This window comes from Amphibalanus amphitrite, unplaced genomic scaffold (genome assembly GCF_019059575.1).
Source record: "Amphibalanus amphitrite isolate SeventyFive unplaced genomic scaffold, NRLGWU_Aamphi_draft 000381F_arrow, whole genome shotgun sequence".
Lineage (NCBI taxonomy): Eukaryota > Metazoa > Arthropoda > Thecostraca > Balanomorpha > Balanidae > Amphibalanus > Amphibalanus amphitrite.
In genome coordinates this window covers 193766-211660 of record NW_024881875.1, presented here as the reverse complement: position 1 = coordinate 211660, position 17895 = coordinate 193766, and the positions used below count along the sequence as shown (strand labels likewise).

At 48.3% G+C, this 17895-nt stretch overlaps 2 protein-coding genes across 4 annotated transcripts; one reads left to right on the top strand and one right to left on the bottom strand.

Annotated features, from left to right (window-relative positions):
- Positions 1–415: 415 nt before the first annotated feature.
- On the bottom strand, positions 416–7057 carry LOC122390063 (mitochondrial-processing peptidase subunit alpha-like). The gene is made up of 12 exons (XM_043382680.1): positions 6609–7057; positions 5939–6186; positions 5565–5644; positions 5224–5306; positions 4903–5005; positions 4587–4679; positions 3524–3696; positions 2912–3020; positions 2327–2538; positions 1862–2027; positions 1524–1656; positions 416–1253 (listed from the first exon to the last, which is right to left on the bottom strand). The coding sequence occupies exons 1-12, from the start codon at positions 6638–6640 to the stop codon at positions 1084–1086; spliced, it is 1602 nt and encodes a 533-aa protein (XP_043238615.1). The 5' UTR covers positions 6641–7057; the 3' UTR covers positions 416–1083.
- Positions 7058–7242: 185 nt separating this feature from the next.
- Positions 7243–14912, top strand: LOC122390062 (protein NDUFAF4 homolog). Of its 3 annotated transcripts, none has more exons than XM_043382679.1 (5): positions 7243–7338; positions 7514–7667; positions 12408–12499; positions 12693–12909; positions 14432–14912. In XM_043382679.1, exons 2-5 carry the CDS (start codon positions 7520–7522, stop codon positions 14656–14658), a joined length of 684 nt encoding a protein of 227 aa, XP_043238614.1. In that variant the 5' UTR covers positions 7243–7338; positions 7514–7519; the 3' UTR covers positions 14659–14912. The 3 variants fall into 3 exon arrangements, with proteins under 3 accessions (XP_043238614.1, XP_043238612.1, XP_043238613.1); XM_043382677.1 differs by having other exon boundaries at positions 7260–7333; XM_043382678.1 differs by having other exon boundaries at positions 7272–7371.
- Positions 14913–17895: the final 2983 nt, after the last annotated feature.

Genomic DNA, 17895 nt, shown 5'->3' with positions numbered 1-17895 from the left:
TTTTACCTACATCTCGATGTTTGAGAGTGTCTAGTATAGCGTTCGTGCAAAACAGACGCTTTTCAATTTTCTCCCATTGACTTATAATGGAGAGGCCGCAAAATTGACCTGACCTTAGGTCACCGATATCGAAATTCGGAGATATACATTTTATAGATACTGTTACCCTCATCAATCGCTGAAAGTTTTAAAGTGATCGGTCACTCGGTGTAGCTATGGCAGACATTGAAACTTTTTATGAGGTGAGGTCACTTCAAGTGATGCGAAGAATATATGATTTTTATTTAAGGTACCTTTTACTTCGAACAAATGGCGGGAGAGTGCATACGTTTGCATCCAACAATCAAGCTGCTGTCCCATGAAATGACGCGTCCACTTTAGAACTCCGTTCACTTTAACGCTTACACTGGCCTTACAAATTTGCAAAGATCGTTTATTTCCGATCACGAACGAAAATGTACACTGGTACGTTCCACCACTTCGGCAATAGATCACAGCGGCCCTGTCAGATACAAAGCACGTCCAGGCATCAATGGCATACGCATCAGACCTGAATCAGAGGAGGTCCGGCCGCAAATATACGGGGAGACACGTCCCACGGGGCTAAGGCTGCCGCTCGGAGTCGGCGGAAACAAAAACGACGAAGTTAAATCCTGCCGAAAGAGATTGTTCATGTTGCGGCTAGCAAGCACGACTGTGTTTCAATCACACGATCCTGAATTGGCACCTCAGTCGCAAAACATTGCACTCGTTTCAATGGGAGCCACTCAGCAAAGCCCACAGCATCTGCGAATGACGGGAATCGCTGCGTATACACCACAACTACTGACGGCGTTACCTCACACGTGTTCAGTTGTCTTTCATCAGTCACGCACACAACTGTCTTAAATGTACCCCAAATGACATTCAAATCATAACAAACACATCGCTCGCCGCTGACACCAGCGATCTCTTCAGTATCCCGCTCTATCGCTTGGCTCATCATTCACTCGCTCGTTCAGCACTCACAACTGCCACCAGCGACATCTATATCAGTTCCACAGGCCGGACAGCGCCACCTACAACCACCACTCGCACGGCCGGCTAGAAAAGGGAGTACCGCCGCCGGCCGGGCGCCCTGCCCGGGTTCAGCAGCGCCGCCTCGATGTCGGAGAGGGTCGGCAGCTTGGCCAGCGAGCCGAGCGCGGCCATCGCCGGCTTGGCCCTCAGCATGGAGGAGGCCACCGAGCGGACATCGTCGGCCGTCACCCGGCCTGGGGAACACGGGAGGAGAAAAACGGTCAGCTACGTGCAGGGCGAAACAACTAAAAACTCAAGGTCAAGACTACTCTTTATTATCTGAAAGCAATAGCGTCGCAATTTCATTAAGCTTTCTATTTTAGCACAGCATGTTCTAAGATACCGAAGGCGGACTTCCTCAAGCCACGGTCGATCTTCATTCTTCACCCATTCTCCTATTGCACGAGCCCTCACCAGAGATCGTAACCGCTACACCCTCACACGCCCGCCGTCTCTTTACTCACTGATTTGATCGATGTAGTGTTTGGGTTGTTTCCTGTGCCCGGTGGCCAGAACTTGTCTGCCAATGTCCTCGAACTGAACGGGCCGCGCCTCCAGGTTCATCAGCAGCATGGACGTCAGCTGCTTCTTGGCACGCTGAAGACACGCCGAAGGGCGGGACGGGAAACGTGACACTTCATATAAGGATTTCATAGTTAAGTTCAGCTGTGACCTTCCCTAGTCAGGTAGCGTCTTTACTCTAGCGTTCATATAACACGTAAAAAATCCCAGATATATACAGCCCGGTAACAATTCGTACACAGTACATACTCTCTCAACATCAAACTCCCCTTGGTCGTACCTCGAGTTCGACCACGTCCATGGGCCCGGCCATGGCGGTCAGCTCGCGCACGATGACGTCACACAGCTCGCGCAGCTGGCTCGGGTGGGCTGACGAGTAGATGCAGAACAGGCCGCTGTCCGTGTACGCGTGGTTGAACGCCGTGGCGTTATACATCCAGTGGTGTCTGCCGGCAGCGGCACAGACAGGTCACGGCGTGGGGAGAGATGAGGGGATGGACGGCTGAGTGTTATACGGGCATAAAATCGATACTTATCCATGTTATACTCGCACATAATATAAACTCTAAAACAACAGCTTCTACAGAACCGTAGCTGACAAAAGCATGCGTGGAACCAAACCTCATAATCAAACAAAGCGTGTCAGATGAAAAGTGTTGCGTTCATATCAGAAAAAAACATCATCTAAGACCGCGGATAGCCCTTCCCCAAAGCTCGCCGACAACATCTTCCTGCCGTGTCTCACCTGTTGAGGACGTTGGTGTAGAGCCGGCTGTACATGCCTTTGCCGGGCCCTCCGGCGCTGAAGCTGCCGCCGCCGCCCATCAGCGTACTGAGCACACAGGTGGTGACAAAGTCAGCGCTGTGATGGGAGCACGACTCCAGACCGAGCACCAGGTGCGCCAGCTCGGGCATCGGCGACGGGCCCAGCGAGACGTCAGACAGGTCCTGCTCGATCTGAGGACATCAGAGGGGGGGGGGGGTGAAACAGACACGTCAGACGCGTCCTGTTCAATCTGACGACAGGGGGAGCCAGGAAGGGGTCAGTGTGAGATAGGCGCAGCGCCTTCCCGAGACCTTCCCGATCAGATTTAAATCTGATCTCTGAACTAACAAATATGTCAGCCTTTTTAATATGATTTCTTACAAACTGAATTTCCACAAAAGTTAAGCACAGTAAACCAAAATATCGTTAAAGTATCTTAACTATCGCTCTCACAGTAAATTAAGTGCCTATCCTTCTCACCACTAACCAACTCAACAGCCAACCAGCCACCCACAGTTCACAGACACCCCCCCCCCCCCACCGCCCGCGGCCGCCATGACTCACCAGGACCTGTCCGCCGGTGAACTGGGCCACGGACGTGTCGACGCCCGTCTTCCCGGGTAGCACGAGCTCGGGCTCCGCCTCCCAGATGGCCGGCTCGTCCACAAAGTGTCTGTATAACACGGCGGGAGAGGGGGCGGTGAGAGACACGGTAGGGGGAGGGATGACATGATAACAGCAGAGCAGAGCCAACGAATACAGGCATTCCGTTGGATCTCCCAGCTACATCGGCGACTCTTCGTTCATTGCTAGACTATCCTGGCCCGTCGTCCATTAGTAGCTGGTGCACCATCCGCCGCCCACTGTCCGCAGTCGTCCATTCACTGTCCAATCTCCACAGTCTACCATTCACTGTTCACTGCCCACTTTCCCCCGCCCACTATCCACTGTATATGTAATGTACTATTGGTCTCAAGATAAGGGCCCAGGCGACCTGTAGTTCGAATGCAGTGAATACCCTCACCCTCGCCACAACTCGAGTGGGGGTGGAGCTGGGTGGGAGGAGGGGTGCACTTGGCCCGAGCTGTGGCGAGGGTAAGCGTATTCACCGCATCAAAACTACTGGTCGCCTGGGCTCTTATCTTGAGACCAATAGTACATACTACATACACTCACCTCTGGACGGCGTCCACGAGCCGCTGGTGCTCCACGCCCACACCAGCCACCACCAGGCGGCTGGGCGCGAAGTGGTGGCGCAGGTAGGTGTACAACAGGCGCCGGCTGATCTGGTCCACGTTGTTGGCCGGACACGTCTTGGGCAGGCCGAGCGTATTCTCCCGGAACGCCGCCTGGGAGCGGGAGGGGCAAAAAGTTTAAATCACGCAATGAAAAGTCGATTAAAAATTGCTTTCGCTCATTGGTAGAGCGCGTATGGAGCGAGTTACATAAGCATAAAATTAAACCAGTATAGCGCCTTTTGGGGCGACTAACGGAGCGAGCGAGGGGGCGAGTCTTGCACGTGCGAAATTTCGAGGGGGTACCTCCAACTGACTTGTGCACGGCACCCTACTGACCGGTCTCCAGCGATGTGCCAAATTTGAGCACAATCGGCCCAGCCGTTCTCGAGATCTGGGAGCGGCACCCTGCACGTGCGCACGTGCAAAATGGGTCCCAACTGACTTGTGCACGGCACCCTACTAACTGGTCCCTAACCGTGTACCAAATTTGAGCGCCATCGGTCCAGCCGTTCTCGAGATCTGGAAACGACCCCTGCACGTGCGCACGTGCTGCAGCACCCCAACTCTGGCACATGGATATGCAGTGCCTAGTGGGTGCCTACCTACATGCCAACTTTCAGCGCAATCGGCCAAGTAGTTACCGAAATATTGCAACAATTGCAAAACTGACACCTCTTCGTTTTGCACGTGGCACGTGCATAAGGGGTTACCCACATGCATCGGGAATAGTCCAATACTTGGTAGAAGGAATGAAGCTACCCTACAAAAATTACCGCGTGTAAATCGGTCAAGTGGTTGCTGAGATATAAGCCTCGCAAAAGCGTCCGCACGGCCGGCCGGCCGGCCGGCCGGCCGCTCATACTCAGAAATTTCCGTTATTCTACGTAAGACTCCGCTCGCTTCGCTCGCTCCGTAATTAATCGGCAATTCATATTCATTTCGTGACAGGCCCATGGTACAAAGTCTTATGACATTCCAGACACGTTGTGGCGTCTCCTTACCGCGTGTATCATTTCCATGAGCTGCGCCTCCTTGTTGGGGTTTCTCTCGATATCCTCCAGCTCATACTGGATCATCATTCGCGTCATCTGCATCTGTACGACGGAAAACAGGACAATTATGCTCGGGGTATCGGATTACTCTGAAAATAAAATTCAGGCACAATAATTGGAGTAAAAAAAAAAAATCAGCCAGTCACAAAGAGTCCAAAAAGTACACCTGCGCCCGCTATGGATACACCGGCGGCGGCCCATCGAGCCACCACTGCACACACTGCCTGTTCAGTGAGTGACGAGCCGCGGGTGCCGTCTCACGCACCTCGTCCTCGGTGAAGAGGGGCCGCAGGACAACGTCTGACAGTAGGTCCACCACGCCATCCACGTGCCGCGCCTCGGCAGAGGCCGCGTGGATCGATACGTCCCTGCAGCGGCGGAGGAAGGATAGCGCGGTCTGTGAGACACGGCCTTCAGGACAGCAAAGCCCAGCGAGCATTACGGCAATGTCATACTTGTATCATGGATGAGGTAATAGTATCTCATCCATGCTGGTATCATATGCAACTGAAATTACTTTTAACATTTGCGATACACTTTTTACGATTCCCCAAAATAAAAGCACCGTCGGTGTTGGAATTCCTACCTGGACTGCTGGCAGTCGCAGATGCCGCCAAGACGCTCCAGCGTCAGCATTATGTCGTTCCGGTCTTTGAACTTTTTCGTGGCCTGCCGAGGCACAGAGGTAGTGTCAATGACATCAAAATACAGATCAAAGGACGAATAAAATAAAAACAGCGGTAAATGCGAGCGAAAATTGAGGCTGATGCTCAAGAACGAACGACTAGTAGTACATATAGCCAAACGGGCCTGGGGTTGCTGGCTATGGTAAGCTAGCCAATGTGACTCTGCTTGAATGAGTCTAACTGGCACTAGCGACTGTCCGGCAGCTCGGCAGTCATTGGGCCTTGTTACTGTGGGACTCACCCCGAAGGAGAGTTTCTCCAGGAAGTGAGAGATGCCGCTCGGGTAGGCCACTTCGTACCGCGAACCGGCGTCAGCAACCACTACCAGAATGAGAACATGGTGTCATCACATAAAAGTTATACCGGCAGACAATCAGTCCTCCAGTGAGGGCGTCAATGTCCTGTCCGCACTTATAGACTCACATCGATAAAATATATCGGTACTGTACCATGCAGTACGCATGAAAAAAAATCCAAAAACAATATCCTACCTCACCGTGAAATTGCAGCGTATGACAATACCGGCACACATTTCATAAGTCCCGCTGGAAAATGCGCTTGATAAGTTCACTCCTCACGCCCTTGGGGACACCGTTCGCGCTGCGGTACACTCACCTCCGACTGTGCAGTGCTGTCCGAACTTGGGCTCAGAGGCGACTCTCAGTCCGTTACTGAGGGTCGTCACCTGGGTCTCTGTGGCGCCGTACACGGCCGCCGATCCCACCGGGGTGGGCAGGCCGGGGATCGGCTCTGTCAGCGGGATCTGACTGATATCCACCGAGCCGCCTCCTCCTCCGTCCGCCGCCGCCGAGCTGGCCGGACGGGACGGAGTCGGCGGCACCCTCCGCGCTCCACGGACACCACTGCCGGCAGAGGAGTGGTTGGGATCCATCACGGCTGCTGGCAGAGAGGCCGCTATAGCACTAAAACACAATGCGTTTCAGCAATAATAAATAACAAAAAATGATGACATTAAATAAGTGCTGGGCTGCCTATGCCTGAGCCTAAAATCGCCATAATTATCAATGTCAGCACCCCGAATTCAATGAAGCACATGATTTTAGTCTAATACCATATCACGGGTTACCCTGGGATATACAAGTTACATTATGAGGCCATTACCCATCTGTTTGCACAACTTTAAATGAAAATGGTTAAAAACTAACTCCAAGTTTTAATCTAGCACCTTTCAGGCACAAATGTGGGTACAATGCACACCAGACAAAGATGAAGCCCAGCCTCAATACTTCTGAGATCCTTGACTATAAAAACCATGAGAGCTTACCGAGAAACTCCATTCCATACCCGGTACATCATATGTAAGTTGATGAAAGGTTGTGATACCTAGTCTGCAGGTGGAACTCAAACTGGGACCTGTACAAAACCGATTTCAAGAAAACTTGACAGAATTGATCAGCAGAAGAAGGTAATTTGACAAATATTTACAGCTATTGCTGCTTGAATAGATATAAAACAAGTATAACTATGATGTCCCTAAGCTTTTGAAAAGTTGTGAAGTCGAACTGAGCCTCGCATTTCACACCAGCAGGCAGATAATCACTCAGCTCGCCTCAGTCCGTGGCATGTGAAAACCGGAAAACTCAGGCGTGCTCAGAAACTCATGCGAAGACTAAACTGTATTAGCTGCGTCGTACTTGTCTCCGAAAGAGAGAGAAAACTTCAAAAACTTTTTCGAGCGTAACTTTTCTCTAAAGCTTTCAACATACATTTCTTCTGAAGAGGTTATGAATGGTTGAAATGAATCAAATTTCCTAATTAAACTGCAAAATATGAAGCATCAAATCAAAATAACCCAATTCATTGCTGTAGTATTTTGCAATTTCATCATTTGACAGAGGGAAGAATCAGAAATGTCCCCTGCAATATAGTAGCTATTGAAATTTGGCAGCCAGCCATAAACAGCAACTCAATAAGTAAACTCAAACGGCATTGACTCAAGCCAACTCACACCCAACGTGCACCTAATCGCACCTCACTCACTTCACTCAAGTTCGGTATACATTGCTGTGAGCCAGGCTCAGCATTTAGTTAAGTTTATGTTCCAATGATAAAGCTGTGCTGATATGCTTTATTTTCATTTTTTTGGGAAGCATTGTCACAAATGGTCATGCATCACTTTGACTTTATTCGAACTGGTTGCATAACTCCTCATATGTTTTTGCCCCACAGGTTAATATGGGCAAGGTTTACTCACATGTGGCATGGAGGATATCAAGGAATTTGAATGTGGAAAATCGTGCTCAGAAAATAATAACTCAAGAAAAGATCCGACCACCTCCAAAGTATAAGGCCAATGAAGAATTCCTCAGTAAATTAAGAGAAGGTTTGTATTCTTTACGTTGCTACTTGCAAGATGCTTTTCAAGCATGGAATCAGTTCAACAATTCAGATTACCTATGTGTTATTAGAGATGATTTTTAAAGAGGCTTGTGGTGTGGATCCATTACTTAGCTTAGAAACCATCAGTGAAACCAATTGATTTTGCTTTTTTCTTGATCTTCAGCTACAAAGAGTGCTCAATGGGAAAGTAACGGGTGTGCACTTAGTTTCTGGAAAAAGTTTGTGCTGCCATAACTTTCGTGTTTGAACTTAGATTAAGATGATATCTGGCACATATATAAATTGCAACAATAGTTAAGAGTTGTCAAAAGAATTAGGCGCTCTCTCCTCCCAGGCGGTCTACAGCCCACGTGCTATACAGACGCCCCCTGTTGAAATTGCGCGGCACCTCCGGGTCCAGGTGTGGCGATGGCTAGCGGGTTATGGACTTCAAATAGACGCTAATATGCACTTAACATCTTCCTTAGTACTATTACAGTCGGTGACACACCAGGGAAATAAGCTAAAATTAGAGCGCTCTATTTATTGCTCCCGCTACTTCACCGTCTCCCATAGGGTCCTGTGTTGAGCTGGTGTCGAGGCTCTAAAAATGACGCCGATTTTTGCACCCTTCTCACGAAAACCGCTCGGACCGCCTGGAAACTAATTGTTCCGCTCTAAAAATTTCATGATCGACGGGAAAATGAATGAGGAAAAGATTGGTCCTGAAATAATTCTGAACTCCCTGTAGAACATATCGAAATATGGCTGCAAACTAGGAGCATGTCAAAATCGACAAAACGATACAAATAAACTTACCGGGATTTTTTTTTATTTTCCATGCATCTGTGTATGAAATCAGTCGGTTTTTCGGAAAGATAATCTTCTGTTTAATAAATAATTCCACAATTGCAATCGAGAAAAAAAAAACATTTCTGCTGTGACGGCAGTTTTGGCATTGTGCCAGTAGTGTGGCGTGCGCGGTGCTGCGTGGTCGTCGGGACGGAGTTGTGAGTATTTTCGGTGTTTTAAATGGTTGATGGCCATTTGAACCAGCTTTATATTATTTCCTACAAATTTTTGCATCAAATTATTGCTTTGAAAGACCATTGAAACCCCTTATCTCTTCATGAAACACGATCATATTTATCGTCGACGAAAATGGCGCGGGACCCCATGTGCGTTCCGATCGAAATAAATCGTAAATTAAATAATATTCGATGATAAGTATCATATTCTAGTGACACATTTTCATAAAATAAGGCATAAACTTTGCAAGGAAGTCAACATTGGATGATTGGATTCTTATTTTGCTCACATATCCTTGTGTAGTCAAATGACTCAATTGTTAGATAAATGTAAGCATATGTTTTGGCTTGATGTTTGCTGTGAAACCACCCAGCCACTTGCTGGTTGAGTGGTTTTTGATAATAACCTGATAATCATTTCTCCTTTTCCTTAAAAGAAACTAAAATTCTTTTCAAAGTAATCCATTTTTAGGAAAGGCGGCTTGCTCATTGACATTTCATGTTCTTGTTTTGTTATTGCTGGCAGTATTTTGATACAATAATGCAATATGAATTTTTTGCAATAATAAAACCTAAGACAAACCTAGTTAATGCGTCAATCAAACACCCAACAGAAAGATTGTGAGTCCTTGTGACGTGAAGTAGAACATTCTATGAATGTGTTATATAGAATATGCCAAATTTTAAATTAATTATACTGATAGCTGAGCATGTGAATTATGCCACAATATAATTTCATATTCTGGTTTTGAAATAGCGGGCAGTATTTTACTTCAACAAATGTAATATACATGGAATACATGTTGTTATGTTATGTTAAAAGTTTAATAACAGCAAACAGAAGGGGCTGTTTCAGCAGATAATGTTTGTACCTTATGCATTACCTTTCTTTTCTGCAGGACCATGCTTCCGCTGGGTGGTCGACATTTGCCTCCTGAAGAAGTTGAGCAACATGAAGACCACCAGATGAGGTGTCTGCAGTTCATGTGGAACTCTGCAGACTACAAGTGTTATGCCAACCACAACCAAAGTGCTGTGATCATGGAGGCATGAACCTCATGACAACACTTCAGATTTGCAGTTGTACCAAAGTGTGATTCAAACCACCTGTGGCATCTCACTCAATGTGTGAACAGTGTGATCATTGTGCAGTGTTCAGCTGCAACTAAGACATTTATTAGTGACTTGTTTTGCAATTAGCCACCAAAAGCATTTTTGGGCTGGCTGCTGTAATTTGTTGTGCAATGCGCAATAGTGGTAGTGTTTTGTCACTTGTCAAGTTGTCAGTTGTGCATGTTGCATGTTTCTCTTCCCTCGGCCCTCATTATCAGTTAAGTGGTGAATTGGCATCACTCAGTCTCCCCAGATCTCCATTGACTGTCTGTCAACCACCTAACTTGAGATGGTATTTGCTAATAGTGTCAGAAAAGAAGTGATTGTAGACATTTTTAGGAATATGAGCTCCGTTTCATGCGTGTTGCGGTGGTCATTTTGTCACTTGTCCCATAGTGTAATAAATGGAAACTGTTGTTCCCTTTTCAAGGTACTCGCGGATGCAGAAAGCGTTGGGCCTAATTATTAAACGCACCCTTCTATCAGCGACGCACGAAATCGACAAATATCATCCTTTTTAGAGCAGGAGGAAACGAAAACTTGTGAACATAGCTGTACCTACAACAGTGCATAAGGAATTGGAATTCTGGGAGTTTTTGAAATTCGGAGAAACTCAAGTTGTCGACAGGTATGCCCCCTTGTACGTCAAAGACCGCCTAAAAAACAAACGTCTACAAATGAAGGCAGTATTCGTATGTTCGTTGTAATTGCAGCAGCCTAGCAACATGCATTGCGGTCCGATGGCGAATTACACTCGTGCTAAAAAAAAAACTATGCCGGTAACTGCCAACGTACTTAGGTCGTAGGTGAGGAGAGAAAGGGTTATGTCAAATGTCAACATCAAAGAAATGGCTTCATCTGAGCTGTGCCTATTGTACATAATTCAACCAATCTATGCATTTCGTTTCTTGCTAGCTACTCATGCTTTCACTCCTGCTTCAGAGTAATCATCCCATATTGTACGTCTTAAGATATTGATTTCTATGGCAGTTCGCAATTGCTAGCCACGTCTCACCTCAGTTTGGTGGCCCCGCATCGGCCCACTCGGCCGCTCTAAAATTGACTTACGGAGGAGGATGGTGGCTTTTATTTTAGCTTCTCCGCTGACTGCGGGGAGCGCCGTCGCCGAGGTAGGAGCAATAATTAGCTTAAGTTTGGGACTAATTTCCACGCTTAATTAACATTTTGATGTTATTTTAATTAATTCATGTTAATCTTTGACGCATTCTCTTTCTATTGATACCATCCACCGGCCTGAGAAGTACTGCCTTGCTGCGTAAGGGCCGATAAAAGATCACGCTTTTAGGGGTATCTCTTCAACATGGGGCAGGAGCAATAAATAGAGCACTCTAATTTTAGCTTATTTCCCTGGTATGTCACCAACTGATTATTGTCTTCATAAGTCCCCATTCGGTCGCCGTTGAGATATGTCAAGAAGATTCTCTTCGCGGCTCACAAACGGTACATGTGCGCCGTCCCGTAGATCCAGCGCTCCGCGCGCACAGTGACTGTATTGTGGTTTGATCATGACACCTATACTTCCCTCGGGTAGTGATGTTCCCAAAGTGACAAAATTTCTTTATTTAAGCACTGCTGTCAAAAGATATCGACTTCGGCATTGGCGACATAGGGCTAACATAATGACTGGATCCCGCACGTGGGGATATGGTGGTCCACTGACCAGGAGATTGCGTCGAAAGTGGTCAACAGGCTATGGTTCCACATTTTGTGAGCGCCTGCTTCTCGAGGTGGTGTTTTACCCCATCTTCATTACATAAAATTTCTCTTTTAGGCGATCTAATTCCAGCATCCACAGGTGATTGCTTGATTCGTCTGTGCACTCAGCATTTATCGTGATAGCTTACAGATCCATGTCTCATTGCTCCTCTGCTGCTTTTATCGGCTGCCGAGTGCTGGATCATGGTATCTCTACCCTTTTTGGTATACAATATCACAATTTAAAATTTTTCTTACAAACATCGAAAACGGGAGGACGGGAAGCGTATCGGGAACACTCACAAGATGGTGAATACCTTTTACCAGAACGAGCCTCTTCTGCTGGGGCACTTTCGCCACGAACCAACACACCTGCACACTGTGCATGTGCCACGCACTTCCCCGTGCTTGTGCCGTTCCTCTAATGGCACAAGCAATCTTTCTAGCAATACCTGGAAAGCACCAGTGGGAAGAGAAGTTGTTTCTCTCAAATTTTTGTTATTTTTGTGAAGATTCCGCCACGTTTTTCCGCGTTCATGACATAGTTGTAAGCTCCTTTCTGTATGAAAAAATAGTCGGTTTGGTCTGAATTTTGGCATGCTCATTCCCAAATGAATGATTGTTCACTGTACGAAAAATTGTATTGATAGCTTTAATAGTTTTAAAGATACGGATGATCAATCTTTTTCCAGAAACTAAGTGCACACCCGTTATATGGATGATCCTTTGAGGATAATAATTTTATTTCAATTTGGAACAGTTTGATCTCTACTTTGTAGGTACATAATGCTCAGATAATCTCAGTGATATCTCTGAGTGCTTGAGTGGTTGAGTCTGAATTGTTTGGGGGTGCAATGTATTGATCACTAACAACCTTGTACCCTCAGAGCGTCCAGAATTGGCAACAGAACTGGAGAAAAAAGATACAGAACTGTTGAAGAGACTTGAAAATGTCTATGTTACATCAAAGGAGCCACCAGTAAGTAAAGGACAATATTTTCACTCTTACTTTTCTTACTCACTTCTCATTTATGATGTTGCAATGAACCGTTATTGAGGTTTAAATTTAAAATATAAGCTGATAAAAATATATTGTGTCATTAAGGCCTCTAATATTGCAGATCGCTTGGCACTCACACCATCCATGATCCATCTTTTGACGCCGTTCTCAGGACATGCCGGTGCAGCGGGAGCGGGCGGCCAACCTGCCGGTGGACCGGACGCCGCCCGAGCTGCCCACCTTCGGCTACACGGAGCCGGAGCGCGTGCCCTACGGCCGCGCCACGCTGCGCACCGTGGTCGGCTTCGTGTCGGCGCACGCCGAGCGACCCGACCAGGTCACGCCCGCCTCCATCGCCGCCACACACAAGCTGGACGAGCGCGTCGTCGGTAAGATACCGGAGATGTTGCATCCGGCAGGGGTGTGGACGTGCGACTGGGCACTGTCAAAGTGTGGGAGTGGAGGTGTGGGGGGGGGGTGGAGGGGAGACCCGCACCGTGACCTCCTGACCGGCACAGTCGGGATGCGGGAGACGGAGTGGGGCGGGTGTGTGGTATGTTAGTGTTTACAGGTCCAGGTGTTTACTATAAAGGTGCGCTGTGTGCTACGTGATGGAATATCCCATACTGCTGCCGGATTTGTGTGTGAACTGTGAGGTATTGTGGACATTTCTTGAATGATTTTTTTTACGTAATGCTAAAAACGCTGTGTATTATTACGTTACGTAACGGTTTGTAAACGGCTACATGCCTCAGTTATTCACCCGTGATAAAGCAATGGGAGTGCGAGACATTCCTAGCCATCGGCAACCCGTCAGTCAAATTAGCACCGACCGAGTGTCATTTCCCTGTAGCACGGCTTCGACAGAACCCCTCACACCAATGTAACACGTCCTCAGTAACTTCCTACCTACCGTGTACCCGGTGCGGGCATTGATCCCCAGACAAAGCCCGCTATGTCGACCCCCGGGCACAATGGCCCTGCGGAACGGCGACGGCCACGCGTCCCGCAAGGATGCACTTCTGCGGCCGGCGTGTTTGTTTGCGCTGGACTTGTAACTGCCGGCGGTGCCGGGGCGTAAATATTGATACATGTTGTCAGTGACATAGCCCACTCGGTGGCCCCGGGGGTGGCGATCGGGGCGGCAGGAGTAAGTGAGTCGGAAAACCCGCCGTCTAAACTCGTGTTTTCATGTTTGACGATGTGTTTACTCTATCGTAGCTCCTTCATCACTCGTCGAGTATTTGAGATTTTTGAAGAATTTATCGGAACCCCTAATCATGGGTTAAGTAAAACCTTTCATCTTTCATCCATGGCCCTTCATCCATGCCCAAATGTTCCATGTTCGCGTGCATTAAAGGGACCCTCCCACCTTCAAAAAAGTTTATGAATTGGCATGAAAGTGATGTCGCTCGGTTCAGAAAGAGCGAAAACGAATATCTACCAAATTTCACCGAAAAATATTCACCGGTCTTCAAGATATTAGACTTTTACTTTTGTTTACTTTTTTGGGATCTCCGTTGTTTCTAGCGACTTTATTTTAGAAGTGCGGCGTTTGCGGCAGATGTTGCGCGCAAATAGCATATACCACCGCGTGCTACAAAACGTTTTAGTCAAACATTTAAAAATCGTTAGATATCTGCGCTGACGTCACACATTCAGAGGGGTATTCCTAAGCATTAGCCCCTCTGAATCAAAATGCTGCAATTTTGAAATTCAATATTTCCGATTTAAGGCATTTCTCGATGTTGTGAGTGCCGAAACCGGTAATTGTGAGCCAGGGACCCCATTTTGGCTATCTCAACTCAAATCTAATGTTAAGGTGGGAGGGTCCCTTTAACCATATCGCCAGCATTGTTGCCGTGCCTTATCGCCCATTCGCCATATCTGATGACCTTTTACACTCCCCAGAGGACATCCTGAAGCACTTCAAGATGATGCAGATGCACGCGCCTCAGTCGGAGACGGGTCAGATTGAGGAGCTCGACTGGACCTCCAAGGACCCGCTGTCGGAGGTGGAGTTCCTTCAGGCGCAGGAGAGCGGCAAGCGGCACATCAGCTTCCCGAAGCTGGACAAACCCCGCGACTCGCCGACGCCCGCGGGGCCGACTGGAGGGCCCGCCAGTCCGGCCGGGTAGCTGCTCACATAACACTAGGATAATGTCACCGTGTTGTGATGATTGTTGGATTGTTTTGCGACGTCTTGATGTCACTGTGTGACGCCGTAGTGTGACGTGTGACGCCGTAGTGTGACGTGTAACGTGTCAGTGTGACGCCGCAGAGCTGGTGCTAGGGAATGTTCTTTGTGACAGCTGATGTACGCCATCTTGCCGAGTTGCTGTCGCCTTCATGCACGGAGGCCATGAATGTGAAATACATGACTGAATCTGTGTCCGTCTCCGTATGACTGCGTGACCTTGGCGCTGATAGCGGCCGGTGTATGGGATGATCTGCACGGCCTGACGGCTCCATTTGCAGGCCCCGGCCGTATCGCGCCGCGGGCAGTGTTTACGTTCGACCGATATGCTGGAAATCCGGAGCTGGCGAACCGTGTCTCATGTGCCGGCGGTGTGTGCCTGAGCTACTGGCGCGGGCGGCACGGGCACAGGTCACAGCTGAAGGCATGCCACTACGAGTTTGTTTGGAGGAATGATGACCAACACGAAGAAGCGCGGTCCTGAGTGGGGCTTGCAACACGCACGCAAACTTTCCTCGGTACTTAGAACGCTACACTATGGGTCGTCCGTCGTCCATGGAAGAATAGCTAAACAAATAACATTTGGCACTTGACCGCAAATTTTCCGCGCCCCGCGATCCGCCCTCCATCTGGGATGCCGATTGCCGTCTTTTTGCTGGCATCGGTCATTATGAGGTGAGTTCATAGAAATAAAGACGGCAGTTGGCTAAAATCGGTCAGGCAACAACAACAACAAAAAAAAACTCAGTGGGTCACACCCAAGCGCACCCAAGATTGTTACAGATAGTCGCACCCAAAATTCTTCAAGATAGGTCGCACCAGCGTTTTTTATCGCTCATAAATGAAAACTGGGCCGATGAAATGCGAATGCTATAAACCCCCGCTTTAGAACAACGGTGGAGTCCAGCGGCAGCGGAGGTTGTATGGATGAACCGGCTGTAAGATAAAGAATCTTTGGTAAACGGTAAACCCAGGTCAAACCCAGGTGGAACCGGAGTAGGAATGAAGAAACGGGTATAGGGTTACGTATAGGTCTATAGGGCTCACCTTGTTTCACGATACAAACAAGTAGAGCCCGCCAAAATCAATGGGCCGTTTGTGCTATGACGTAATAAAAGGAACCGATTACGGAGACCAAGACGGCGGCGAGCGAGTTTGTAATTTGTATTCGAATTTCGCGCTCGCCCAAGACCGAGCGTCACTCATTCGTTTCGAAAAAAAAGTTTCGAAAGAGATTGAAAATTGAAAATTGAAAACTCCAAGCACTGAAGAGGAGGGGTGCACAATACATCCGTTACAAGGCTAACAAAGGTAGGTAACTAAAAGGTGAGAAAGTAAACCATCCAATTAGTTGAGGTCGTGAGTAGGTAGTTAGGGAGATTACGATGAGTGTGAGAAGAGAACGATGGTCGTGAGTAAGATAACGATGAGCGGGTAGTCGTACGTAGATAGGACTCCAACTCGAAATCAATTTTTGTGTTTTTGCCACAGATGCAAGAAATCCTGGAAGTTCATACTGATCTTGACAACGGTACCTACCATCTGGATCAAATCCACCAACGCCGGGCTCACCTTTTAGTCCATAAAGCACAATGTCAATACATATTATCGTCAGGAATAAAAATGCTGAACTGGAGCGCATTGCTGATCGAATTTCGCTTGGCTCCACAGCTCACGCTTGGACGGCCGATCCGGACTAACTGAAAAGCTCGACCGTGCATCCGACCTCGAACTCCAAACTACGAACAAGAGAGGCCCGTCATGCGCCAGAAAAGTAAGGAATGGGTTTCTTTTTTTTTCAGGTTTTATTAATCTGTCTTTCACGCGCGGTCGTCGCGGCTCGAGGGACGAGGGTTCTCTGCTTACCTATACTGGCTCCAATTACATTACATTCCCTCGTCTTTTTAGTGTTGACTTGTTTTGCTCCGCTGTATTGAAAAAGAGACTTGAGAACTAAGAATTCAGTAGATAATTAGGTAGAAATGTTGTGGAGCTGCCTTTTCAAGAGCTCACTGAAAAATGCATTGTCATCACACACCCCGTCGCCAGGGCCCTGTTTCACCGGTGATAGCAGCAAGCTACTATCAAATTGCGCGAGCTGACGTAATGTGATGACGTCATACTGCTGACGTAAGGGGCAATTCTGGCGCACGATTGCCGCAATATTGTTTTACGTCATCAACTAAATGTTCGAAGTTTACGTCCAAATTTTTCTTTAACCAAACTTCTTTTAAATACATCATATTTTAAAAAAATATATAATAAAAATAAATATACTATAATGACTGCGTAAACTCTTACTATTAGTCTCATACGTCACTTAATGCCGCGGCCAAGGTCGCGGCCATCGTGCGTCGGAACTGCCCATAACGTCAGCAGTATGGCGTCATGACATGACGTCAGCTCGCGAAACGTGATAGCAGCGTGCTGCTATCACCGGTGAAACAGGGCCCAGGTGTTCGAGTTTATCACCGCTCACATCTGGTGGGTCCCGTCCCGCAACTTACCTTCTTCCGTTTACCGACCGAGCCGTTTCTGAGTGCGGCCCGACACGTGCTGATCCGACCCGCTGTGGGCGCACGCACTCGGCCCCGTCTGTCGGCTGCTGCAGCCGCCAACCCCATCACATGAACGGCGCCGCCTGTGAAACGGTGCCCGCGGCGGGGGGCTGATGATAAACATAGTGCACCGGCCTTCGACTCGCCGCCGTCATCAGCGCCGCAGCGCACAAAAAGCGTCCGTTCACGGGCGCAGGGCGGCGCCCGCTTACATAAGCGCCGCCGCTTCCTCGCCGCCTGCCGAAGAAATTACCATGGAGGCTTTCTGAATCGGACAGGGCTGTCGAGTGTAGAGGTGAGCTGGAATCGGGTGTGGTAGTGAGGCGCCGGCTGGCGGCTTTTGCTTCATAGAACGTTCCAGATGACGTTGTTGTGTGACAAGATTTACAGCCAAGTTTAATGCATCTCTTGGTTGATGCCGTTCAGTGTCCATCATCCGTCCCTTACGGTTCTGATTACGTCGTCTCAGTCATCCGGTTGGGACAGCTTCTCCATTGGTGACATGTCGCGGTCAGCTGACATCAACACCCGGTCACCATTATCACCAGGCCCGTCTGCGTGTGGGAGCCCGGGGACACTGCCGGCCCCGGGGACCGCCGCCGTCTGCTGGTCTCGTCACC